Source organism: Vespula vulgaris, chromosome 2 (assembly GCF_905475345.1).
Source record: "Vespula vulgaris chromosome 2, iyVesVulg1.1, whole genome shotgun sequence".
Lineage (NCBI taxonomy): Eukaryota > Metazoa > Arthropoda > Insecta > Hymenoptera > Vespidae > Vespula > Vespula vulgaris.
In genome coordinates, this window is record NC_066587.1 from 19,203,412 (window position 1) to 19,229,378 (window position 25,967).

The following is a 25,967-nucleotide window of genomic DNA, read 5'->3' on the forward strand; positions in this document are numbered from 1 at the left end:
CGTAGCGGTTTCGTAGGAACGAAGTTAGGAACGAAAAGCGTCGTCGCGCGGGTACGGCTCGTACCGAAGCTACTCGTAAAAAGAAACGGGGAGAAGGGAGTAGGACTTCGACTCGGATCACCGGCTGCACGTCGTTCGGCTTTTAAAGGACGTTCTCGCCTTTTGTATTACCGTCGCCGAGCGCAGCTGTTATTTCCAGTAGGAGTCTTGGTCGCCTCGTTGCTATCGCGACGATCGAAAGCGATAGGAGGGAACGACGGCGAATGAGAACGTTGGTCGGAACGCGATTGCGTTGACGTTCGAAAGAAACGGCGGGCACCGCACCGACCGATACGCGCACATCGGTTCTCTTCTTAGAAGTTCTCTTCTCCGAGTATCCTCGAGGCGAACGCGCGAGATACGAGAGGAAGGAATACCTGTGAGCTTCCGGCGAGTTCGGCAAGCTTCGTGCCTTTCTGCTGTTGCCGCTGCTTCCGCTGTTACCCATATCGAGAGGACGCCTGCCTCGAGACGTTTTATCGGCGAACGCTACGAGTCTTCGTGGACGAAGGGAAAGATCGAGAGAGCATCGATCGACCGATCGATCGATCGCGTCGCGAGAAGAAACGCGATTAGACACATTCGACGGGGCGTTAAGGAGAGCGAGCGAGCGAGCGAGCGAACGCAACCCAGACGCGAGAGCTAGCGTCGCAGGCGGCACGCTATTCGATCACGCTCGAGGCTGTTCCATCGCACGATCGGACGATTCAAAAGTATCCAACGACTTTATCTCTCTCTCTCTCTCTCTCTCTTTCTTTGTTCCCTCGCGGAATATCGTTTCGAAGGCGTCGCGCGACGATCGACGATCTTTCCTATCGATCGAACCGACGATTCGGAGCGATCGCGACCGTCCGACGACGACGATGACGACGAGGTATTATCTCTCGCCTACTACCGAACATCTTCGCGGTTAAGGAATCAAGGTTAATCCGTCGTAAATCATAAGAACGAGAACCGAAACGTTACGAAGAGCACGAAGACTCCGTACGACTGCTCATGGTGCGGCCATGGTGCGTAGGCATCGTTGATGGCCCGTTTCAAACTGAGGCCCGAGAGAACACCATTCCCGTTCCCCGTAGCACGTGGCTTCTCTCTCTCTCTTGACCGTCTCCGCCTCCGCCGCGCGCGCTCTCTCTCTCTCTCTCTCTCTCTCTCACTCTCTCTCGCTCGCTCTCTCGCTCCAGCTCGAGCTTCGCCGGCTTCCCCACCGTCCCCTTTGCGCTAGTACCGCTATCCTGCGTCCTCTCTCCTGCGACCGTAGCTCCCTCTCGCTCTCGCTCTCGCTCTCTCTTCCCCTCTGCCCGCACGCTCGCTCGCTCGCAGCATCGGTCAAACCTTCGCAGCGAGCTTTCTCTCTTCTTCTCGCGACCGGCGTTGTCCGTCCTTCCCTTTCTACCCATTTCCTCGACTCGATCGTCGAATCTCCGTGCCGATCGGCGGATTCGCTCCTCCAGCCTTCTGCCCTTCTGACCGCTTCGTACTCCTTCGTCCTCCTTCGTTCTCCTTCGTCCTCCTTCGCCCTCCTTCGTCCTCCTTCGTCCTCCTTCGGTCAGTAGCACCTCTCGCGCCACGTTCCTTTCCCTCGTTCTCGCGCCGCGCTCTTTCGATATCGCCGTGGCAATTTTAAAGCCATTTTTATGCCAACAAACCGCTCCTTCGCTTGGGCGCCTGCGCACGTGACCTTCCTTCCTTCCTTCGCTCCAGGAGAAGACTATTGTTACGAGCGTGGGCGCACCTCGCTCGTATCAATGTTTTCTCCTTCGTTCGAAACCTTTCGAAAGGTTCCCTTTCGGAGCGTTCGTGGTGTCCCTCGTCGAGGGGGGTAAGTAGAGCCAGGCGATCGCTCGCATCCGAGAGCTTACCGATCGACGGCACGCTTCGGACGAACGCCGTTGCGTCCACGTCCGTACGTACAACCCATGTCACGCGCGTACCTAAGTCCTATCGATTTTTGCGTAAAACGTGAAATAAGGCGAAATAGCTCCTTTCACATCGTACGCGCGAGCGAGAAACGCACGGCTCGATTAACGCGCTCGCTCGTTGGACCAAAGTAACGCTCGCGAGTATCGATCCGCCGTTGGGATAAAAAGCAAAGCTCGCGACGTTGCATTCGATTAAAGCTCGCTCGGGATATTTCCGTTTGCGGAAACGAAGATTCGCAAAGTGTCGAGTCGATTCGCTTTGACGAACGAGCGAGCGAGCGAGCGAACGAGCGAACGAATCGAATTTCAAAATCGTGCCTGGTTTAGATCATTAAGGGATTCTTCGGCTTTTTCTTCTCTTTCTCTCGGTCGCGTGGGTGACCCTTTACCGCCCCCTCCTTCGTCCAGAGCATATCCGCGATAATCGACTCCGGCGAAAGGTCGAAAACCTTCTTTTTGCCTCTGCATCCGTGCCTTTGCTCTTTCGTTTGCGAAGAGCAAAGCTCCGGAATCTTTCTATTCCTTCGTAATTGCAGAGACGCGATCTTTGAACACGGTTGCATCTCTGAAACCAGGTAAGGAGGACTGTTACCAGAGTCGAACGAGAGTCCTCCTATCTTCGATCCACTTTCTATTCGTTTAGGACTCGTTTGAATTACCACGCCGACCGTGCCAACGTAGTTCTCCTGCCTGGAGATTAAAGGAGACGTCGTATTTCAAATTTATGTCGTCAAATGGAACCTCCTCCCCAACTCTTTTTCCAATCAATCTTCTGTCAAATCTTAATCACAATTTCTCGCGCGCGTCGCAAAGAGCAAGGACCTTCGTAAAAAAGATCATCGTGCGCTTTTCTTTAGACATTGCGACAGTGCACACGACGATGACACGATAATTATCGATCACCCGTTCTCTTCGGAGTATCTCGTCGGATGGACGAGACCTCGTACTCGACCGTTCCCAACGATCTTGGACTCCATCGTATTCCGTCGTATGCTACCGTGGATCGTCGTATCGAACGTCGACAAGAGAGGATATCGGGAGAGTTAGGCCCGTTAACGATCGTTGATAAAGCGACGTCGATATCGAAGAACGTCTCCGTACCGACGGTGAGCGTCGGTCTCGAAGGAGCCGCGCTATCGGTACCACGTTGGATCGGATCTCTACGTTGCCGGCTCGAAAGTGTACGACGAGTTTACCTGGGCATGTCTTGAAGTTGTTTCGCTCTCTGCTTGTAGCGCGAGAGGGCGAAGAGCAGGGCGAGGACCGGCCAGAGGGTTGATCCTGCCGCTAGTTCCCCAGGATTCACAGCCCCCACGTCCGCCCCGAGCGCTCGGAGCGCTCCCACGCACAAGTTCACGTTCTCGACCTGCGCAACACAAAAGCGAACCTTTATGATCGATCATGAGAGAAGATGAGAAAAGATGAACGTGCGAGCGCGAGCTGTGCGAAGCAGCTTTGCCACCTGCCACGTGGCCGTCTCATGGGAAACGTTATCGTCGCGTCGTACGAACGCATATCGTACGAACACGAATACTTTTGACAACGAGATTGTTTTAACGTTCCTCGAGCAATAGCGCGGCCCTGTTGAGTCTTAATCGCGTTTATTTCATATTTACGAATGGACGTACGTTACCGTTACGACCACTGATCGAGTCGTAGTGTATTCGAGCCCCTAATGTAATCCATATTCACGAAGTAGAATAATTATTTCCGAACGTCGAGCGAAACGCAGTTGACGTCAAATCGTTCCCTTCTCGTTCCCGAAGCTCTCGAGCTCGGGTCCGCGAGCGACCTCGACGGTCCGTCGAATCGAATTCGAGAGAATCGTACGATTCAGACCCGTCGTCCTTCTCGAATCTGATCGTAAGAGAAGAGCCTAGGCGTTTTCTACGCTATCGAATCGTTTGCCGAACGAAAGAAGGAAAAAGATGTCAGCTGGAAAAACGAAGAAGAATCTTTCGTCCAGGCGGTGCCAGTACCCTCGTACGGTACTCGCACTCCACAAATACGATATATTTGCACGCCAAAGATCGTATCGTTATCGACGTGTCAACAATGGCTACGGACGATGGGTACACGTAATATAGGGACGGGCAACAGGTACCACATACGTACGTGCATACCTAAACGTACGTATATACACACACGTGTGTGTGTGTGTGTGAACGTAGGCACGAACCTATGCATTTTCTCGCTCGTTCACCCACAACGTCGACTAATTACGACGTAGAAGAGTTAGAAAAGGGCCGTGCAACGGAGACAACGAGAGTACGAGAAAAGCAACACGAGATCGTCTCGAACGATCGCTATCCGAATATCTCGCGGTACATTCGTAGCTCGCATAGGAGCGTTACACTCGAAACTCATACTCGGTGGTCTCGTAACACAAAGGGACACTCTCTCGTGGAGAGAAGCTTCCACGAAACGTGACCACGGTGGTCATGGGCAGTATCGTGGTAGTGCCATCTTGTACTCCGATGCACGCGCGCGCGCCCAGTAGTACGCGGAGAAAGAGCTAGATAGATAGGGGGGAGGGAGAGAGAGAGAGAAAGAGTACTCTTTTGTCTCCACGTCGGTGTCGGCTTTTACCCAGAAAACGAAGCGTGCTCGCACGGGCCACGATGACGGCGACGCGACAACGAATAAGAGGAGGAGGAGGAGGAGGAGGAGGAGGAGGAACGTCGACGTACCGATACCACCGACCCTCTTTCTCTTCTCTCTCCGTTGTTGGGAAGGAAAGTGTGGACGCACGCGAAGAGCAAAGGGAGGGAGCGAGATGACTCACCCGATGATATCCTCCCGGGTGCTCTGCGCTCGCGCGCAACAGCTAGGTGAGCCAGGACTGTGCCCGTTGGCTCGTATAACGCAACTGTATACGCGTTCTCGCGCGCGCGCGCGCGCCACTCTCTAAACATATACGTACTTGCAGGCTCGCGTTAAGCGTTACAGAATACTTTCACATACGTACTGCGTACATCCGTGTAAGAGCAAATAAGATCATCGATTCATATATTATGCAATATTTACATACGCGATGGAAACGTAAGGACCGATCGTCGGAGGAAAAGAAACGTAGCCTTCTCCGTTTATATCGCGTTCGGAGTTTGCTCGCGAAAAAGATTCTTTCTCTCTTCGATGCCAGCGGGTATCTGTCGCAAGACGCATGTACGAGATTCTTAGGGCCATTATCGTATTCGCGTTACATCTCCGTAAGAAGTACTCTCGTATCGGCTTGCGGCTTCTCAAGCGCGGACTCCCCCCGCATCTCTTACATCGACGCGAGACGACAGCCGTAAATGGCGATGGCGCGATCTTTTTAACGCGTTCCTTCCGTCTTTCCAATGCATCGGCTCGATCCGACGACGTCGATCGACGTCTTGGCCCTTTTTCTTTAATCTCTATCTTTTTCTGCGGCTTGCTCTTCTCTGTCGAGATCTCACGCGAACGAGAAAAGCGAACCGAGGTAGAGCGACTCGCAAAGGGAAGAGCAATTCGCGAAGTGAATTCTGATAACGAGGAGATCGTGAGACGACTCGAAAGTCTCGTCGATCTCTCTACCGTAGATCGACGGTATCGGCGATCTTTGGTCTCTAAAAGCCATAAATCAAAAGCCGAGAGTCGCCGAAGAGGGCCGAGGAAGGAACGTTCTCGATTCTCCTTATTACGGATCGATTAAAAATAGCGCTCGATTTACACGAAGGATCGAGGATACGAGCGAGAAAGTCTGTGCGCGAGAGAGAACGCGCGAGAGTCCACGCAACCAGTCGGGAAAAGAAGGAGAGCGCGGCGGAGAGAGATCCAAAGATGGCCAGAGATGTCCCCTTATGGTAACGTCTTGGCTTCTCCCAGCGGACCGGCTCGGAGGAAGGAGAAGAGAGAGGCAGAGAGAGAGAGAGAGAGGGAGGGAGAGAGAGAAATGGGAAAAGAAGAATCGCGCATAAATCAGCAAGCTGCATTTTTCCTCTCCCTTTCATACGCCGACGCGTTCCGCGATGCCGCTGCTACGCCTACGACGAGACGATGACTATCGAGAGAAGCGTGCCTAAGAATAAAATGGAGATGTAACTCTCGCTAAAAGAAGCTTTACGCCTCATCGAGACTCGAAGATCACTAGCGGGTGGAAACGTTTAAACGAGCGAGTTCGGTTCTTCGAGCCGGAAGAACGGCTCCGTTCCACGTGTACCACGTAGCTGGTATATACCGTCGAGAATGGCATAGAAACGGAGCCACTGGGAAAAGGCAATGATTGCCCTGCGGATGCCTGCCTGCGCGGATAAATGTCTTCGCGAGGGTCCTAATTGAGCATCCACTCCAAGACACACTCCTACCACCGACTACCAACGGCTTCGACGCCGAGTAATCTCGATTCTATCCCACGTTTCGTTATTTCGAAAAAGAACGAATTTGAGAATGTTTCCTTCGTTCGACCGAACGAAATAAAAATGGACCGTCCTCTGAAATCGATTGCTCCCTTAAAAACCGTCTTTAAACTTTTCAGACGGACACGCGTTGCCGTCCTCGCGAGAGTGCAACTTCTTGCTCGATGTCGCAATATCTCTTTATTCGTCCAATAAAGCTAAGAAACTTTTACGCGTACGCGCGCCGGCGCACGTCGTGCTGGTTGGTTTCTACCAATGGCTATATTTATATTTAGAGGAACTTTCTTTCTAAGCGATTTACGGATGTAGGGCTCGGCCACGCGCCTTGTGTGCGCGCACACGCACACTATTTTTAAGAGGAACACTTGCACGCTACCTTCCGAGGCGTCCTAAACGTCATTTTCCATCGCATTAAAATTAATCGCAAGGCACGTCAAATTAATCGTCCTCTCTTTCGAGACTTTCCGGCCGTTCCGACGCCTTATCACGGAAAAACGGGAGAGACGAGGAGAGAGGGAGAGAGGAAAGAGAATCCCGAGACCAAGGCGCCGCGTCGGTACAAGGAGGGTAAGGATGGATTATATTTAGACGACTCGTGCCTTCCGGACTTTCCTCGATGTTACAGTCATCCGATTCATGAGCGGCCACGCGTACGGACAGACACTGCCTGACTTTTCTTCTCTCGGGCCATGTGCGACGACGCTACCAAACTTTACGTAATTGTTGCGAAAGATTAAGACGAAGAGAAAGAAAGCCGAGTTTTTTTTACTGGAATATATTTCTCAGCGTATCCTATCTCTTCTCATTGGATGTTTACATTTGTTCGGGAGCGAGAGAGGTGTCGCGACGAGAAAAGGTGAAATCTTCGCGAGCGCGTTCGAACGTATCGTACGCGTCTATCGAATTATGAGTCGGCGATCGTTTCGAATCGAGGATGTACCTCGAGAGTCGAAAATACGTGAAACGTTCGTTGAATTGTGGAAAATCTTTCGACGAATCGAACATCGAAAAACGACCCGATAAACGTATAACGAATTGTTGCCAATTAAGAGTCGTTTAACGTTCTAAAAGACACTCGATCGCGAACTAGGACAAGCGAACGAGATTTTAAGTGGCTCGTCCTGCTTCTAGTTTGGACGCTTCGAGGCTCTTAAAGCTCTCTCGACGGTTTTGACCGAGGAAAAATGACGAGAGAGCAACGTCGAAAGCTCCGTTGTGTCCTCCAGCTCGCTTAAAAGTTCGCTCTGGTTTTCAAAGAAAGAAGAGCAAGAGGGGAAGGAAAAGAAGACGATCGAGAGGAAATCGATCGATCGTATCTCGAGACTTAGGTGCGCCGTCCTTGGCCCCTATGCTCTCGCTCGGTCCACTCGATTTCTTTTATAGAATCAACTAGATGACCGTTTCGTTGGAGCAGTTTCTTCGGCCTTGATCGCGGCGAGATCGTACTCGCGTACGTACTTACTCGATTACGTACGTTACGTCAACCGGACGAACGTTCGAGCGAGAGAAGAAACGAAGGAACCTACGTCGTAGCTAACGCACGGAGAAACTTTTCCTTTTTTCTTTCTTCGCTGGCAGCTCAACGCCGCGACGGTAAGCGAGAATCGCCTTAGCTCGGGGAATTCTCCTTTTTCGCGGCAGCGCCGGGAATGCGCCTCGAAATCCTTCGTGCTCGTAGTATATTCCTCCAATAGGTCGTTGCGTGCCATCGGGAAAGGAGAAATTTCCGCGCTACCAGCTAACGCTGAATAAAATATCTGACGAATTTCCGAGCTCGATCCAATTTCTCTTTCTCGATGCGATTTATTCGCACAAGTCCCTACGCCCTGTTCGAGGAGAAAAGTAAGATGAAAAAAAGTAAAGGAGAAAGGGACGATACGCGCGCTATAAGGAGCCGTGGAAAGACGCGAGTAGGATAAAATCCGTGAAGAGATTACGGGCACGTTGCATCGATCGTAAGAGAGACGAAAAGTAGCGAGAAGCGGGGACTCGTTGGACGCGTTATCGTGTCACTCGTAATAGACGAGGATATCTCTCGTTTAACTCTCTCGACGGCGCAGCGCGTCACGAGTCGTCACGACAAAACCTTCGCGACTAGGTCGAATCCATCTCCGAGGTCGCAATTTCCGAGTTGCTCCGTGCGTTATATCTCGGCTCGCTTACGCGCGATCGAATAATTTCATAGGTGTAGCTATCTCCGCTAACGGGAATAGGAAATAGAGGCGAATAACGCTCGCTACGTTATATATTCGAAGAAAAATGGAAAAAGACGAGCGAAATGGATGTCAAGGATTTGCACGAGTTGCACAATAAGGTACAACGTACCGTGGCAAACGAGCGAACCCAACGCCCTTTCACCTATCCCAGCTCTTTGTTTTTCCCCCTGTTCGTAGTCGCTGTGACTTTTGCATACCGGATATGCGAATGCTATCTCTAACGTCCGCATTTCACATTTTCGTTGGTTCGTTCGTTCGTTCGTTCGTTCGTTCGTTCGTTCGTTCGTTCGTTCGTTCGTTCGTTCGTTCGTTCGTTCCGGCCATCCGTCGTTGCAAAACCTTTTCCCTACGGTTCGGTTTTTCTAATAAATACGTTACGATATCGGACGAGCCGAAGGCCTAAAATGGATCCATTATTTCCTGTTTTATCTATAAACGTAAGAAAGAAAAGAAAGGAGACGTCGATATCCCAGACGGCTCCGACGGCTCGGAGTCGGGCCAATTCGCACGCTCGACGATCGAACGTGAGTAGGCGAATAGATGCCGACGCGTAGCGGACCAACGAGGCACGGCGAACCGACGCGAAAGAGTCGATTCCAACGCACGTGAGAGCTTTTTCAAAACGTAGCGAGAAAGCGGCTTCTGCCGATGCCAAGCCGCTTCGACGAACGCGCTAACGTCAACTTGGAGACAGACCTCGCTCCGGCCGGAAACGTTGGAATTTGTTTCAACGCGACGCGATGACGCGCCTGCCATTTTTTAATGCCACCATTCGCCTCGATGCGACTCCTTTTCTTTTTTTTCCCCTCTCTTATTTTCTCAACGAACGAGCGAGCGGACGAGCGACCGAACGAACGAACCGAGAAACGACGGTACTCGACGACCGCTCGTACGTACGGCGCAACGTAGCATTTTGCGATAACTATAAAAGAGACGGATACCCTATACGTTTCGACGATACGCCGAGTTTATCTTTTACGAGAACTTTTAGAAAGCACTTTGCCTATCGTTCATCGTAAAATTCATATTTACGACGTTCCCGCGATAATCAGACTCGAGTAAAAACTCAAGAATTCGATTCGTCTCTATCGCCGAGAGTGAAATAATAAACGTTCGAACAAGACGACGTAGCGAGAGAGACGCTAGCTCGTGGGAATCGAATTCTCATTGTTTTTCCATCGTTCGAAGAATAGATCCTTGAATAAGATCCAATTATACGCCGAGGAAGGCGAGGCGATCGCGAATTCCTTCTCGTCGGAAGAAGAATCTTCACGGCGTTGCCATCGTTGTCCCCAATTAATGCTCGCTTCATTTAACGCACAAATATTCCACCGAGCGAGCATGCAGATTAATCTTTCTTATTATCCAATCTCGTTGGAAGAATCGTCGCTCGTATTGAACTTGCTCGTCGACGACGACGACGACGAAAACGTTCTTTTAAGATTGTACGAGAAGAAGGGTCTAGTATTCGAATCGGCACCGTTAAAGATCAAGTAATCGGTATGCTAGAGGAAAAAAGATCGGTTTTCAAATTGGAACGACCAAACGATTCGACTAGAAACACGTTATTTGACTCGATCGGTCGTTGCTCGCGTTCTACCAGCATTGTCTCGAAAGATCGCGAAAGAAAGGTAAAACTTATTTCCCGCCAAGTGGTACTCGGCGCTATGCTACACCGACGACGAAAACTAGCGGGGCGTTTGAGCGAGATCACTCGGACGGTCCGTCTAAACGACCTGGACGATATCGATTGCCACTGGTCTTGCACGCTATTCCCTTTTATCGGTCGATCGTCGAGAGATAAAGCATCGGTACCCACGATTATCGTGATCGCGCTCGCGCGGACCGCACCGTCGTCGCCGCTCGCTACACGAACTTGCTCAAAGAGAAATATTCGCACAAAGAGAAATATTGCCTCTCGTCCTCGTTGGGAGCCAATTAATCGTCGCTTCATCGAGCGTGAAAACGTTGCTTCGAAACCGTCCTCGCACCTATTTATAATCTTCTTAAAGAAGACACCTCTCTCTCTCTCTCTCTCTCTGGCTCTCTCTTCTTCGTCGTTCATATTGAAAAAGTAAACGCGGCAGAAACTAGTTCCTGCGAAATACGTTCTCTCCTTTACAAGTACTTACTGGGATCGTCGACTCGTCAAAAGTACACGCTTCCACGCGAGAAACGTTCAACGACTCGTTATCGCGAGATTCCCTTACGTACGATCGTTTCTCCTCCTCCTCCTCCTCCTACTTCGTGTCCATCTCGTTGATCGACGCGTCTTCCAACCTTCTTAGCTCGGATACTTGGATCGACTTGGCATCGAGGAGACGTTCTCACCTTGTCGAGCGCTCGCAAAATTTCCGAGTATTTCCAACGAGACGAATACTCTTTCCTCTTCTCTCCGCAAACTTTTCCAGTATCGTTTTCCGGACAGGAATCACCGGTCGAGCGGCAACAGCAGCAACGATCTCGCCGATTCGCTGCTCGGCAGTCTTGCTACTACTGGACCCACGGTAAGACACCGACCGACGAGAGAGAGAGAGAGAGAGAGAGAGAACGCGCGGAGCACGAGGTAGAGGTAAGGTACACGGCGATGGGGTGGGGGACGAAGAAGAGAGAGAGAGAGAGAGAGAGAGAGAGAGAGAGATACTTCGGAAAAGAGAGGGACGGAAGAAAAGGGAGAGAGAAAAGAACGAAACGCGAGCGTCGGTGTGTCGGTGGAACTCCGGGAGAATAATTCGTTCTCATGTGCGAGCCATAAAGCAACATCCGAGCAGGTATCCACGTGGCTCCCGTGCCGACTCTGTCACGCGATTGGTCCGCCTATGGATGCCGTACGACGTTACTTCGCGAACGCGTCTTTGTATTTGCACGGAATTTTTCTGGCACGCGACGTCGCAAAGTATTTAGACCAATTATTACCGATGCAACAGGGAATGCATCGGTCATATCGCTGGAATATATCCACGCGCGGACATGTCCACGAAAGGATAATCATTACGAAAAGGAAGAGCGAAGAGAGGTCTCGTCGGAAATTGCACGTTACTTACACGTCGCTCGTTCGATGCCGCGCGTCCCTACGACGCTTGCTTCGTTATATCGAACGTCCGATCACTGTTATTAAAGCTACATAATTATAACGAATTAAAACGAATTATAACGGAACGTACGAAAAATCCGTGCGTTACGAAGCGAATAGCAACGATTAATAACAAGCACGTTGGTAATCGCTCGCTCGGTAGTTGAGAACGTTCGACAGGAAGTCCACTTTCGGTGCCTTACCTCTTCCATTCGTCGATCTCGACTCTGTCAACAATCCGTTTACAATCCATTTATACGAACGCGAGAGAGAACGAGCCTTCCTTGAAATCTCTGTCGACTCGCGACGGATATTTACAAATGACTCTTTTCCGTGGATCTACGATCGAAAGATTTCTAGCGATTGGTCAAACACTCGACGAAGCTCCTACGCGCGTACGCACGTATGTTCCTACAAGGGCTATTTGTCTTCGATGGATTCATCTCGAAAAATAAAAAGAAACAAAAAATTAACAAAGAGGAAAAATCGCAAGATCCATTAGAGATATCGAGAGATCTTACCTACGGTGCGACGAGCTTTTATTTATAAAATTATCGCGTAGAGTCTCATTAGAACCGAAGCGGTGGTTGACTAATATATACGGAGAATGAGTCAGAGCCATGCGACGAAACGAGTGGACCACTCTGCGAAATAGAAATAGATCGCGACGAACCGAGTGGACGCGGTCGAAGATATACGGCGCTGTGCCTCGCTGCTCGAGTTCCACTTGGATCGTTACCTTTTCAAATTTCTAATAAAGTCCGATCGATATTGGATCCGTGAGTCGAAAAACGGATCGACGATTATACGGCGGGTTGACGAGCGCTTTCGTATTCCAGAAGAAATTGCGAAAGCGTCGATAAAATTGCCAATTTCTCGTTGCGGAGTACAGCTGTTTGTCGTTCTACGACGAGAGAGAGAGAGAGAGGACGGAGAGAGGGAGGGAGCGAGGAGACGGGACCGCATGTAAGTCGCGTGCTGCGCGTTAGCCCGAAGGCAAAACACGTGATTTAACTTTCGCGCTCGCGCGTTCAACCGTAGCGATACCCGCGTGCGCGAGCGAGCGAGCGTTTTAATTATAGACCCAAGCCCTTCTTTTCTCTCTCGGTCCTCTTCTTCCTCATCTTCGCGTCCACCCTCGACACCGCGAAATCGGCGAGGCAGACCGACGCGGGTCTACCACGCGGAGGAGAGCACGCGCTCGTTTCGTACGACGATCGAGCGGGGTGGCACCGGAGCGCCAAAGACTACTTTTCTCGGCGCAAGAAAGAGACCTTTTTTAACCGATTACAGCTTACATCCGATCGCGAACGCTGCTGGCTTGGTAAGTCGAAGCGAACGGTATCCGACCTATCGGGTCTATTTGGTATCTTCTTATTCCTCCCTTTTTCCTTTTACGAATATTCCAAGGAAGCAACGCTTTCTTTTCCCTAAAGAAAAAAACGGGTCGTTGCCCACGTGCTCGACGTTTCTACGAAAGGGTCCAAAGGCGAGCGGAATTCCTAACAAGTGTAAATATCTCTTTCGTAATGCAATCCCTTGTCCCTGTATAACGTGAAAGAGGCCAGCGCAGACGTCAACTGCGGATTATGCAAATGCGGACGGTAGGTTAACGCTACGCAATTGGAAATGTAATCCGTCTATGATTCTCATCCGGAAGCTACGCGGCGATCCCAGACATGCGCTAGCGCATCTCCATCGAGCGTCTCTCCCCGTCCCATCCTCCTTTTGCCAAGCAGTTTACTGGTTCCTTCGGTACCAGCTACTCCTCTGGGGTATTCCTCTCTACGTCCTAATTTTAATTACCGCTCGATCGACCGATGCCCTTTCAGAGACCGCGAAATTCGAATGGAAATATACCGATTGCGAGAGACTCGAGGAGTAACACGAACCGCGAGTTAACGCGAGACCAGTTTTACGAGGACATTATTTACGATTCGATTTTACTAGGTTTTACCGTGCGATGCGTTCGCGCGCCTTAACACGTCGAGCACCGGAGGCGTTTGCTCTTCTTTATGCATTTGGGCTCGAGGAACTTTTAGGACAACGGGATATGAAAAATTCGATCGGACGTACCCACGAGCATGAACGAGTAAAAAACGAGGATACGTATACGCACGTAGATACATGGCTGCCGTAGCTGACGGCAGGACGGATCGCGACACTTTCTTTAAGCGCCCTAAACGCGCGCGCACGCCTTCTATTTTTAAAGGACAACTCGTAAGCCGCCGTAGAACGGCACTTTAATGGACTCGCCGAGGAAGCGAGTAAGGACGTCCTGCGCGTCAGGAAGTCGATAGGAAACGTAACGTATTGTAACATTATCGAGGATATCGTGCTCACCATTTGTTGAACGCTCTTGGGCTTCCGGTTGACGTCGATCACCTTTTGATTAGCTGAAAAAGAAAAAAAAGCACGAGCGAATACGTATAGGTACGTGTGCACGGATTACGTAGAGCAATTTTTATAGCCATTCGTTGTAGGTAACTGTCCAATTCCATAAGCGAATCGACGCGCGCGAGTAGACGTAGGTACAGTTACTCGTTCGTCCGTGCGCGTCAAATCGGTTTACGTGTCGTTCGAGGAGAGAGATCGTCAACGACGACGAAGTAAGCCGGAGCAAAGAGACGAGACACTTACTGACAGCTTCCACCAAATCCGCAAGCAGCACTCCGTCGCAGAGATCGGCTTGGAGGTCGGAGACGCGTCTCTTCGAACCGCCTCGCTCGAGATAATAATTCGCCCAGTCGGTGTAGATCTGTGGATGATAAAGAGAGATCTAATTTTATGTGACGAATCGAACCCCGCGCGCGCATATATATGTGTACCTATACACCTAGGCAATAGATACAGTATACGCATAGCGTTGTCTCGTAGTCGTTCGTAGTCCGTGCGTAGACGAGGGAGGTTCGTGGAAGGAACGTAACCGGCGATCTCATTGGTACGTCGATCGCACGATCGCACGTCCCATCACGTACTCGCACTTACGATCATTAACCGTACGTACGTAACCACCGAAGGCGAAGGCACGTTCGCGTCGCGGTCTCGCGTCGTCGAACGACGACGAGCCACGCAACGTCGGGAGTAAACGTCCGAATGTCTGATCGAAACGGTCCTCCTCCGACGTTTCGCTCTACTTACTCTTGCAATAACCCTTGCAACTCGACGATAAACGAGTAAGATAAATTACCAACGGTCGGAAAACGAACGTCGAAAGAAAAAGAAGGAAAAGAGGAGAAAGAAGCGAAAGAGGAAAGAGAAAGAAAAAGACAAAACAAAGTCTAACGTACGTTCGAAGGAAAGAGAAGAAGAGGAAAAGAAAGCTCTGGGCGCGTTGATAGAGAAATCGGAAGGAACGTGTATACCTGTACGATGTTGCGAGTAGAATCGGCTTTAATATCGTCGGTGGAACTGCGCACGGATCTCGGTGCCCTGATACAAGCCATGATTCCGATCGCACCTTACTAATTATAGTCCTTCGATCATAGAGACACCACAAATCTATCCGCGCTACGCGCTCCCTCGGAGCAACCCAGACGCAATTGCACTTCGATCGAGAACTCGCACACTGCGGAATCCCACTCGGATCGAAAACGAACGACGTTTGTTTTTTTCACCGAGACACTTGTCCTCTCTTCGCTCGTCCCATTCAACGTTTCATCGTCTCTCCCAACCTCCTTCCTTCCTCTTTTCTCGTCTATTTCTCTTTCGCACTCGGGACACCGACGAGAAGAAGACAAGAGAGAAGAAAAATAAGAAAAGGAAAGAAACCGCGGCAACTCGGCTGCATGAACGAAGGAAGGACGTTCCGCTGGCGCGCGCGCGCGACTCGCAACCTTCTCGCGTTTCTTCTTACGTTCCCGGGGAAAGGGGAAACTGGAGGAGAACGGAGGAAGATAAGAAGAAAAGAAAGAACGAGGAGACGATTTCCTTCTTACTGCTCTCCCGGGAGGCGGAGAAATACTCGGCGATCATAATCGGCGATCGTGATTCGTCGTTCCCTGATCGGTTCCTCGATCGTTCCGACGGGACGCGGAAAAACGTAACGCGTCGTTCCTCCTCCTCCTCCTCCTCCTCCTTCTCATCCTCGGCGGGTGACGTCGGCGACACCTCCTCTCTTCCCTCGCCTCTCTTTTTTTCGTCGAATCGTTCGGATCAAAGTTTGCCTTTGCGTTTGTCTTCGGGTTCGCGTCCTCGTCCTTCTTCGTGCGATCGCGGAGAGAAGAACGAGATGGCTCGAGGCGCATCGTGAGCGCGCGACCACGATGGACTATCCTCTCTTCCTCTCCTTTCTTTTCTTTCGCGGCTCTCCCGAAACGACGAGACGCGACGCGACGCGACGAGAGGCGACGCGACGCAACGCGTCCCCACGGCGCGACGCACCGGACGTAACTGAATACACGCCTCGGCTACTTATCCCCGCGTAGGTGCGTACCCTATCCCCTCCTTTCCGTCTCTCTTTCTCTCTTACTCCCACTCTCCCGCTCGCTCTTATTCGCTTTCTCTCTCTCTCTCTCTCTCCTCTCTTTATTACAATACCTCGTTTAATTGCTCCCGTAATAGTCTGAGGCTTTCTCTACCTTCGAACGACTCGTTTCGTTTTACTTTCGGCTCTTCGCTCTTTCGGGTCAGCGCGGTCTTCTCTTCTCCATCCTCTTACCCTTTCGCGCCAACGTGTCTTCCGAAAGACACGAGGATCTATTTACCTTCCTTCTTTCCACCTGATATATCCGGCGTAGAATCTTATCCCTTTTTAAGCCTATCGTATTCGAGAGAACGAGCATCAACTCGTTCTCTCGAATAGAAGCTTGCAAACAATGCGAGAGGATACGAGAGATAAGTCTATGCGACGTTTCGAATAAATCGCGAATCCTTTAACGGACTCTCGACTAAACGCGTAAGCGCGCTCGTTATGCCAGCTGACAAAGCGTTGCGCCCGGCCATGAGAACGAGCCAAGTGTAAACCGAACGACGCATCGACGACTCGAATTAATTCCTCGAAACTCCGTTAACTCGTTATCCGGCGGTTCGAGTAAACACGTACGCGATACATACTTACTTACGTACGTATACGCGTGTGTCACCTTGCGTGTGTGATATTAATCGTAATACGAATGAATCGAAGTGCGCGAATGAAATACGACCTCTACGAACACAGAGAAAGCTTATCCTTTTCGAAATGAGATATAAATATAATAATGACGATACGATATTGTCTTAAATCTTTGTGAAAATTCTTAGAATTTCGTATTACGTAAGCAGAATTAGAACTTGCGTCGTGTAGCGACAGCGCGCGAAGAAATATTAATCGTCCGCTCAAGGACACCGGATGAGACTCGAACAAGAGAGATCGCAAGGACGATTCGGTCGCTCTTTAACAGCGCGAGAGAACGATAATCGATATTGCGGCGAGATATCGCTTCGCTTTCTAAGAAGCCGATACGAAATTTCTGTTCTCTCGAATATGGCGGCCAATAACGAGGAACAGGCGGGCCGCGTTCGGCGAAGAGGAATTCTCTTGCGCCGCGTGCAAAGATTACACCACGATAAAGCACAGGGCGAATGTACCTATAGGCTAACAAACCTTTTTTTCCCGTCGTTACCATCCACGCTTCCTGCACACGTCATTGCTACTCGCTATTATTACCGTTACTACTTCCACTGCTACTATTATTTTTATCATTTGTGCTGTTAGGGCGTGCGAAAGAGACGATTGCAACAAAACAAGGTGACACGTGAGGCGCGGATAAAGAGCGAATAAAGCGATACGCTTATGGTAGGAATCGAGAATAAATAAACAAGAATAAATTCTAAGAGCGCATATACGGAGAAGGTCGCAGGAATGCCTGTACGCGAACGGATGCGAGGTAAGAGAGTGCGTGCGGACGAGCCAACTTTGTTCGAGAGGGAGAATTTTAGTCGGAGATAACCGGGCGGAGAGGACGGATACGTTTCGACTTCCGGCCTAAGACAGAAGCTACCGTCGAAGATGTCGGTTGAGCCGCGGATCGGATACTTTTGACAAAGACGAAGAAAAGTTATCGCGTTACGATAAAGGCGACGAAAGACCACGTGCCACGAAAGAAAGAGTTCAATTTCGATACTTTGAGAAACAGTGGGAACGAATTGTTCGCTCGCGTCGCCTCGTTAGGTCCGATCGAAATTGCTCGTAAATTTGTTAGCAAGAACGAGTGAGCCCGAACGAGGAAAACGAATCAACGAGCAAAGAATCGATCGATTAGATTCGATTTAGGAGTCGTTGCTCGCTTCAAGACTGACTTCTTTTGGTTCGAAACGATCGTACGACAAAGTTAATTACGGTAAAGAAATACTTTCGTCGGGTGCCGTGAGTTATTCGTTGTTGGACGAAGAAAAAATCGATATCCCGAGGTATTTACGATAAAGCATCGCCGAGCGAAGCTCGCGTTTCGTCAAAGAGACGCGAGGCTTTCGATGATCCGCGCGTCCTCTTCGAGATACGTGCGCCTACGTACGTACATAGATACATATGTCTGTAAATGCGAGCCCGATTCTCGGCGGATAGGATTCGTTCGGCGGACTGCTATGGATTTCTGCTCTGACCTGTCGTGGCGATTCGTGCGAGATTTAAGGGGGCTTTTCCTTCGCAACGACAATTTTGCGGGGCCGACGCGTTTGCCCATCAAAAAGGGCTGCAAAAGGGATGAGCGGCCTTTTGTCGGTCTAATGCGAAAGGGGCTACTCGATGAACGCACCGAGAACAGGGAGATGAAATTTGGTTTGTCTTGCTTGTGCCATCGTGATGAGGTCCTACCGCGGTGAGGCGCGACGGTTAGGAAGAAGGACCGGGAGCAGAAGAGTCACGTATATGGAAAGAGGGAGGATGGGAGGAAGCCAAAGAAGGAGAGCATAGGAAAGATAAGGAAGAAGGGGTCCGAGGACGAGAAGGGACAAAAAAGAGGAAAACGAAAAAAAGAAACGTTCCCCAAACAAACCTTTTCGAAGAAAAGTAAATTTCGGAGATCGCCGAGACATGATTCATACGTCCTCGTCGAGATTGAAAAATAAATCGTCGAGCGTAACCGAAATGGTAACGAAGAGCGAAATTCTTCTCCTTTTCCGTCCCTTACGCGACAAAACGCGGCTAGCCGATTTAGAAACGCGAGGCTAAGAAAGCGCAGGATCCGATCGGAATCGAACCTCGCGGCCGGTTTTAGGCTAGAAGTTGAGAGAGCGGTCGTAACCGAGTTACAGTCCCCCCAGGAAGAAACGGAAGTCCTTTCTCGGAAACGATACGGAACGGTACGAAAGGAAACGGAACGGAAAGGGAAGGCGAGCGTACGTGTCCTGCGTGAGGGCTCGGTAGACGCGTCTCGCGCGTTCGCGTCCTCTCGACAAGTTCGAGGAAGCAGAACCGTCGTCATGGATACGATCAGCTAGTGCCAGACGAAATTACTTTTCGACTTGGCTGCGAGAGGAATGGAGGACTTTACGATTGGAGAACTCAGACCCAACGCCGTCGCTTCGCGATAAGAGATCTGTTATCTTACGAATTCGTCGGGCTCGATCGACGAATTCGAGGACGTTGCTTTCCTTCTTACTCCTTGAACGGCACACGGCACACGGCACACGGCACACGGCACTCGACGCCACGTGGAACATGTTTTATGAATGACCTACGACGCGTTACACCTACGCGTCGCGTTACGACGCACGCGAGCTAAATATACCTACCTACGAGCAATACCTACGAGTCGTCCCGAATGGCGATGAGGCGAGCGCGAGCGAGCCCAACCCTGCGTTCCATTGTACCCGTCGTTCCGTTTGGTCCAGACTCCTCTACGCGCCGACCGACCGATGGCCCACGCCAGTCCGCATCGAGCCTGATCGCGCCTCGATCGTAGTCTCTTCGTTTTACCGTGTCGATAACGTCGCACGTTTCAATTTCGTATACGCAACTTGCCACGTGGGTGACCCGCCCAAAAAAAGAGCCTCGACGTTCCCTTTTTCGTTGTATTAAGTCACGTCGGGTATTAGGAAACCACCTTGGATTCCGAGTGCTCCCTGCGACCTGCCTGGCTAAAACGAAAAAAGGATTTCTCCCGGCCGTTTCTCTTTCCCTCTCGCTGCGTATCTCCCGCTTTCAACGGGAAACCAACGAAAAGACGTTCGCGAGAGGGGAGAAACGTGTGCTTTCAGAAAGGAGCAATCGCGTTCCATTGTTTCAACGTGTCTCGAGTTTAGGCGCTTGCCTTTTCGTCGCTTTTCACGAGGAGCGACGAAAATGAAACGTTCCCGAAGAAAAATCGCCGTTCTGCAAACTAACGCGAGTCTCGCGAGAACGAGCTAGCAAGGAGTGAAAACAAAGGGGACCGGTCTACGACGCGAATAAAGAAAAGAGAAACAGGAAATGGGACGAGAGGAAAGAGAGAAACGGTACGAGGGGCGAGCTGATTTCGTGAGGGCTACGAATTGGCAATTGCAGGCTAAATGATTTAGGTCGCGTACGTGCGCACGCTCGCTCGGAGACCTTCCCCGAGTTTGCTCGGGGATGAGCCTACCCCAAGGCAAAGCAAATATCTTTGGCCCATCGAACTATCTTACCAAGAAAATAGATCTTTAATCGAATCGTCGGACTCGTCCACGATGACTCACGCATCGTGCGCAGAGCGTCGCGTTCGTGGAAAGCCCGTATCGCCCAGAGGAGGAGTATCAAACGCGCGAATCGATATCCGCTCTTCCGCGCGTATACGGGACTTTCCAAAAATTCAAATCGTTCGCTTTATAAGCCAACCCGTTCATTCTTCCACGAAGATCTCCTGAGAACTTTGCTATGCTTTAAATAACAAGGATCGAAACCGAACGTGAGGGTCAACATCCGAAGGAGGAAAAATCGAAAATACCGGAGAACTCTGATCGAGAGGATCAATCGTGAGAGCTTCGAGAGCCAGGGAATAATTCGTCCGCGATATGCATAAGCGACGAAAAAGCACGATCACGAACCACTTTGCGTGGCTCCTTTCGAGAGATGCTGGTAGTCGGTTGGATCCCTTAAAGTAAACATCGAGTAAGAGACCGACCGAAGGAAGAGGAGTAGCTACGCTTTCTTGGGATTGATCAAAGTACCTTCGCACCCTCGGGCAGCAGCTATTTGATAGTCTTCACGGAGATCCTCCCGGCACCGAGGATCCTCGATACGTTACTTTTCTCAAAGCAAACGCATCGACGTACGTACGCAGGAGAGCGCCCGGACGAAACCAAAAGGAAGGAAAAGAGCGAAGAGCCGGTGAATTCAAATTTAACGGAGAATCGCTCGCTCGCTCGCGCGCGTTTCGATCGGCACCGTATTATGATATGGCGTCTATCAAAGCGAGGTAAATAAAGTTCCGCGTAAATCGCTCGCGGGAGAAACGAAATGCTGTAAAATTCGATAGCGTCCTACCGCACGCTCGCCGCACGATTTCCGAAATTAGTAGGATAGGGGAATCCCAACGAGGGGGGCAGAGGCGGGGCGAAAGGGGACCAATGTGAAAATCGCTTCTCTCGTAGGATTTTGCCTCGGGGGCTGGAGCGAGAGAAGCAGGCAGAGAGAGAGAATATCGAGCGAACTGCGTCGAAGCTCGAAACGAAAAACGAAACGGGATACCCAAACGCGAGGAGTAACGGTGAAAGTAAAAGCGGGAAGGAAAGCAGCGGAGAGCACAACAAAGAGAGAATAACGCGGAGGGAGAGAGAGAGAGAGAGAAACGTGGCGCTAAACGCATATCGAAGGTAGCGTTTGGAAACGAGAGTCGAAATTGCTTCCGTTTTTCGATTAATTCGAAACGCGGTTTGCAAACGTGATCGAGAGCCAGCTAGAAGATGCGATCGAGCGACAAGCGAGAATACCTACCTACACTATCCGTAACCTGTGTCACCGACGCAGCTGCTCATTTTCATTAAACGAATAAACTCGCTCGACGTACGCTCTACGCTTTGCCGTCGGTTCTTCGATCGCGAAAGATCGTAAAAATATCCGGAGGATTATTTTCTACGTATGTGGATACGTACTAATAGCTCCATGTTTTTACGATCGTTGTGACAATTTCATTCGATTTATTGAACTTTATATTATTTAATATACCTTCGATTAAAGAAGCCATGCACGATCGTTCGACGTGGTGGAAATTACTATCCTCGAACGAGGTACGTGCATTATTTTGATATATTCGAGATCGAGGACAATGAGATTATCGCGCTAACGGACAGTTAACTCGACGTCTGAAATCTCCAAGGTGCAGGATACCGAGAGATGGAAGAAATACGAGGATAATAAATTTGCGCCGAGTACTTCCTCGTGCGAAATCTTTGGAAAAATTTGCATTTTTCGTAGTACCTGCTGAGTCGTTTTTCCTCGATGCTGCCACTGATAAAAATGGTCGGCATTCAGGGCCCAGCCTGGCGCGAAACTGAAGCCTTCCGCGGGAAATTGGGAGAGTCTTTTGGCCGGGCCGATCGCACCAATTTGTTGTCGGTGATGCAATCGTTGTCGGATCAACGGATCCGTATCCGGTAATTCCGTGTATAAGCCTCTCCTGCTACCAAGAAAGTCGTCTTTCCCTTCCAAACGAGGAAAAGTTTGACGAGGTTGCATCAACATTTGCTTCTCCATAGTGTAGAGAGATTCGAATTCGAGGAACGACAAACAAGGCTCGTTCTTCTCCGCGTTTCTCGGATAAAAGTCAAACGTCGAACCCATCTCGTCTCGATCAAAGTCCTCGGCGAGAGGTGATTCTCGTCTTCTCGGCGAACGATTCGTACCAATCTGCGAACACTGTCGATCGTCCGACTGTGGACACCTTCTAGGTGACTTCTTGATCGTCGTACAATCCAGATTCTGATTCGCGATCTTTCTGGGGGAACCAAAGGCGTTTCGAGATCTTAGAGCACTTGGAAAAGATGATTCCACCGCGTTCGTCTCCAAAGATCCATTCGCCGTACATCCGCCGTCTACCGATTGGACGCTGGACTTCGATCCGGTCAGCTTCTTGGCGCACGACTTGCTCTTGGCTCTTGCACCGTTGATATTGTTGTTGTTGTTGTTGTTGTTGTTGTTGTTGTTGTTGTTGCCGCCCCTGCTACTGCCGTTGCTACTGCTGCTGCTGCTGCTGCTTCTCGCGTAAAGCACAGGTAGCTTGATCTCTGACGCGCCGGACATTCTAGCCACATTTTTTGTTCTCCTCGATTCTAGCTACCGGTCGAAGAGCACTGCCGATCCTTAGGACGGGATTAAAGTTTTCTGAACAAAAGGCCTGAGAGAGATGGGAGAGAGAGAGAGAGAGAGAGAGAGAGAGAGAGAGGAAAAAATACGCGAATCGTACGAGCGATTATCGCGGTTGATCGAAACTCGTGTCGAAACTCGATCGAACGGGAGGGATAGAAGGGGCAAAAGGGCAAACGCGCGGACGGCTCTCCGCAAAGATTCTCGGGAGAACTGAGGAGGATGCTTCGAAGCGTCGAACGCGCCGCAGGATGAAGAGACTGCGTTGTGCGCCCGCGCACTATCGCGCCGCGCGTACCACGTACGTACTTACGTATCTACGCGCAGCCAGGTATGTCCGAGTCTCTCTGAGCGTGAAATGAAAAGGGACGAGAATCGGTCAATTATTTCCCCGTTTCCCGCTCTTCACCCTCCTTCCCTCCGCCTCCACGAGTACTCGAGTTACGAGCTAGCGTAATCACTTTCGAGCGCGTCCACTCGTTTTAACGAATCGCCTACTTTACGCCTATTTTACGAATGAGTCGTTTGGATGGAAGCCAAGTGGTAGTGACACGCTCGGAGGTGTATAGGTACGTGGCGAAAGACATGAAACGGCGAATATACCTAATAACCGAGCAAAAATGCTTATAGTCGACGCTCGATCGCTATACGCTTCACGATGTTCTTACAATTATTCCTCGTCGTACCGCAGTATTCGATCTGCGGTCTATACTCGTCGTGATTCAATGGTTAATGCGAAAATTTATCCTATTTTCCCAAAGGAGTGAAATTTCTAGTTTTTCTTTCTTCTTTTCTCTTTTCTCGTTATTCCTTTTATTTCAAGCGGCAAGTCACGCAAACGTTTTACGGTGTCGGAGCGAGAGAAAATCATCAAGCCCTCGTGTATGTACATTAGGGGTGAATATTATAAAAGCACTCTGGGAGAATCGACGACCGGCTCGATCCCTATTGAAACGACAAGCGGACGTTTGCTGAAAGGAGACGTTGAAAGAATGTAGTTCGCTGGAAAGTGCTTCCGTACGAAAATCTCGAAAATTCGTTAAATTATCCTCGCTCGAGAAAAAGCGTTATAAACGGTTACGCTTATTAATCGCATTGATCCAAACTCCACAGCATGGGGTTTGAACAAAGTTTATCGTCGAAGGACGTTTGCTGTCGGCGTTTTAGAGAATCCAAATTTTAGATTATCAAAATTAACGGGACGAATCGAGGAAGGAAACGTTCCAAAAATGTAAGTACGTCGTTTCATTATCTCGGAGAGTACCACCGTCTTGTCCCTCTCGCAGCCGCGTAAGCGTGATATCATCGGACTCGCTCGCGTCACTCGCAATGGTACACGAGTTGATGCGGTTGACATCGCTGATGAAAGTCGTCCGGGAAAGGAAAGCACCCTTGAAAAAGTCCCTCGTAGTGAGACTCGGCGCGAGCGAAATCTACATATTTATAGGGAATGCTCGTCACAGCAGAAGATTTCGGATGCATGCTAAATAACCGAGGCCTGTCCTATGAAGCTACGCGGAGATTGGGGAGGAGGAACAGGAGTATGAGGTGGAAGACTGGAAGGAGTAGATTACGTGTGCGCTGGTGGAAGAAGGTGGTAGCTCAGGGTAGCGAAAATTCTCTTTTCCTCGGTACGCCATACCCGGCGCACTAAAACGAGAACGCGCCACCGTTTTTTCCTTTTTTATATTAGCGGAATTGATTATCGAAGAAACTTTTTTATATTTTCTCAAGTTCGTCTCTTCGCGTTGCTAGATAATTTTCATGATTGTCATTATCTTTTTATAATTTAATAATGACAAAGCGAGCGACAATTTAATTATGCGGATCTAGAGGAACATTATATAAAGTGAACGATATGTAGGTATATCGATGCGCGTCGCTCGACGAGGCGCATTCTTTCGACGAAAAATCAAATTTCCGCCCGTCTCACGCGTCCGCGGGAAGGATAGCCTTCAGTGAGATTTTAAATCGATTTCTATCGAAGAACTTGCGGTAGGAAAGATTTCGATCTAAACGCTTACGAACCAAGCAGCCTCGATGCAATCCGCTTGATTATTGGTAAAGTCATCGAGAGAGAGAGAGAGGGAGAGAGAGAGAGAAAGCGGTGCTCGGGTTATTCCTCGTTTCATACATGCATACATCGCGACCTCACGACTTACGAGTTACTTCTCCGTTTCCACAAATTCAATATAATAATGCGTGCTCTCGCGATCCTGCGGCTTAGCCCTTTTTACTCTCAGAGGTTCTCCCTCGGCTCGTTCCGACGCCATTTTCCATTGAACATTCAAAGAAACGAATCGAACGAATCGCCGAAGAACCACTCTCAGAATCTTCTACGTCGCGAAGGGTGGCTTACGGCAACGTTATTGCCATGTCACTGCCTCTAGGATTATAGCGAATCATTTTTTCCACATGAAAATGAAGGACCCTCGCGTACACAAAGGACCCTCCGCGAGCGTGTCGCGCGAGCTTTTTTCTCTTTTTCGTTCGCTCTGACACTTTATCGCCAACAACGAGTATCTACTTGCTATCAACTACAAAGATTCTACCACCATATCTGTCACCATATTTTCCTTTTTCAGACTAATTAGACTGTGAATTTTGACGTACGTTAGAATTTACAAAATTAATTATCGAAACGATTTTCATCGAACCTATCAACGAATGATCGTTCGTTAATGCGTGCGTTTGAATAGAGCCCTTAATAAAGGAAGACGAGCGGGCGAGAAGGATGATATCCGTCGCAATCGTACGTCGGTGTTAGGCCGTAAAAGGACCCTTGTCTCATGGGAATTTCTACCATGCTCGTTTCTAACGGGGTAACGCCGTACAGCAGCTTTGAAGAAATTTAAAAGGAGAATTTCACTCGATGTTGCGCGCGCGCAACATCGTTGCACAAACTATTATAATATTTATATTTATATCTATGTAGGTATGCAAATTTCGCAATTAGTCATGTAAGAACGAGTAGAGGTGATCTTAGCTTCGGCTAAAATTGAAAACGCATTGAAAACGTAATAAGCTTCGAAAATTGATCCCTCGAGCTTGATTTAAAGAACAAGTTGTCGTTTCAACTTCGATATACCGTTATCGAAA

General features: G+C 49.8%; 1 protein-coding gene across 10 annotated transcripts in view; it reads right to left on the reverse strand.

Annotated features, from left to right (window-relative positions):
* The window catches only part of LOC127061519 (protein sickie), an 83,528-nt gene that overhangs the window by 40,772 nt on the left and 16,789 nt on the right, over window positions 1-25,967 (reverse strand). For 3 of the 10 annotated variants that reach the window (XM_050988491.1, XM_050988490.1, XM_050988489.1), the window contains exons 1-4: window positions 21,984-23,059; window positions 14,270-14,387; window positions 13,973-14,025; window positions 3,158-3,327 (exon numbers count right to left, since the gene is read on the reverse strand). In XM_050988491.1, coding sequence (XP_050844448.1) covers window positions 3,158-3,327; window positions 13,973-14,025; window positions 14,270-14,387; window positions 21,984-22,805 — 1,163 coding nt within the window. In that variant the 5' untranslated portion in view covers window positions 22,806-23,059. Of the gene's footprint in view, window positions 1-416; window positions 3,135-3,157; window positions 3,328-10,770; window positions 11,036-13,972; window positions 14,026-14,269; window positions 14,388-14,457; window positions 16,022-21,983; window positions 23,060-25,967 lie in introns of those variants that run through there. The other 7 variants (XM_050988498.1, XM_050988495.1, XM_050988492.1 and 4 more) reach the window with 6 other exon arrangements.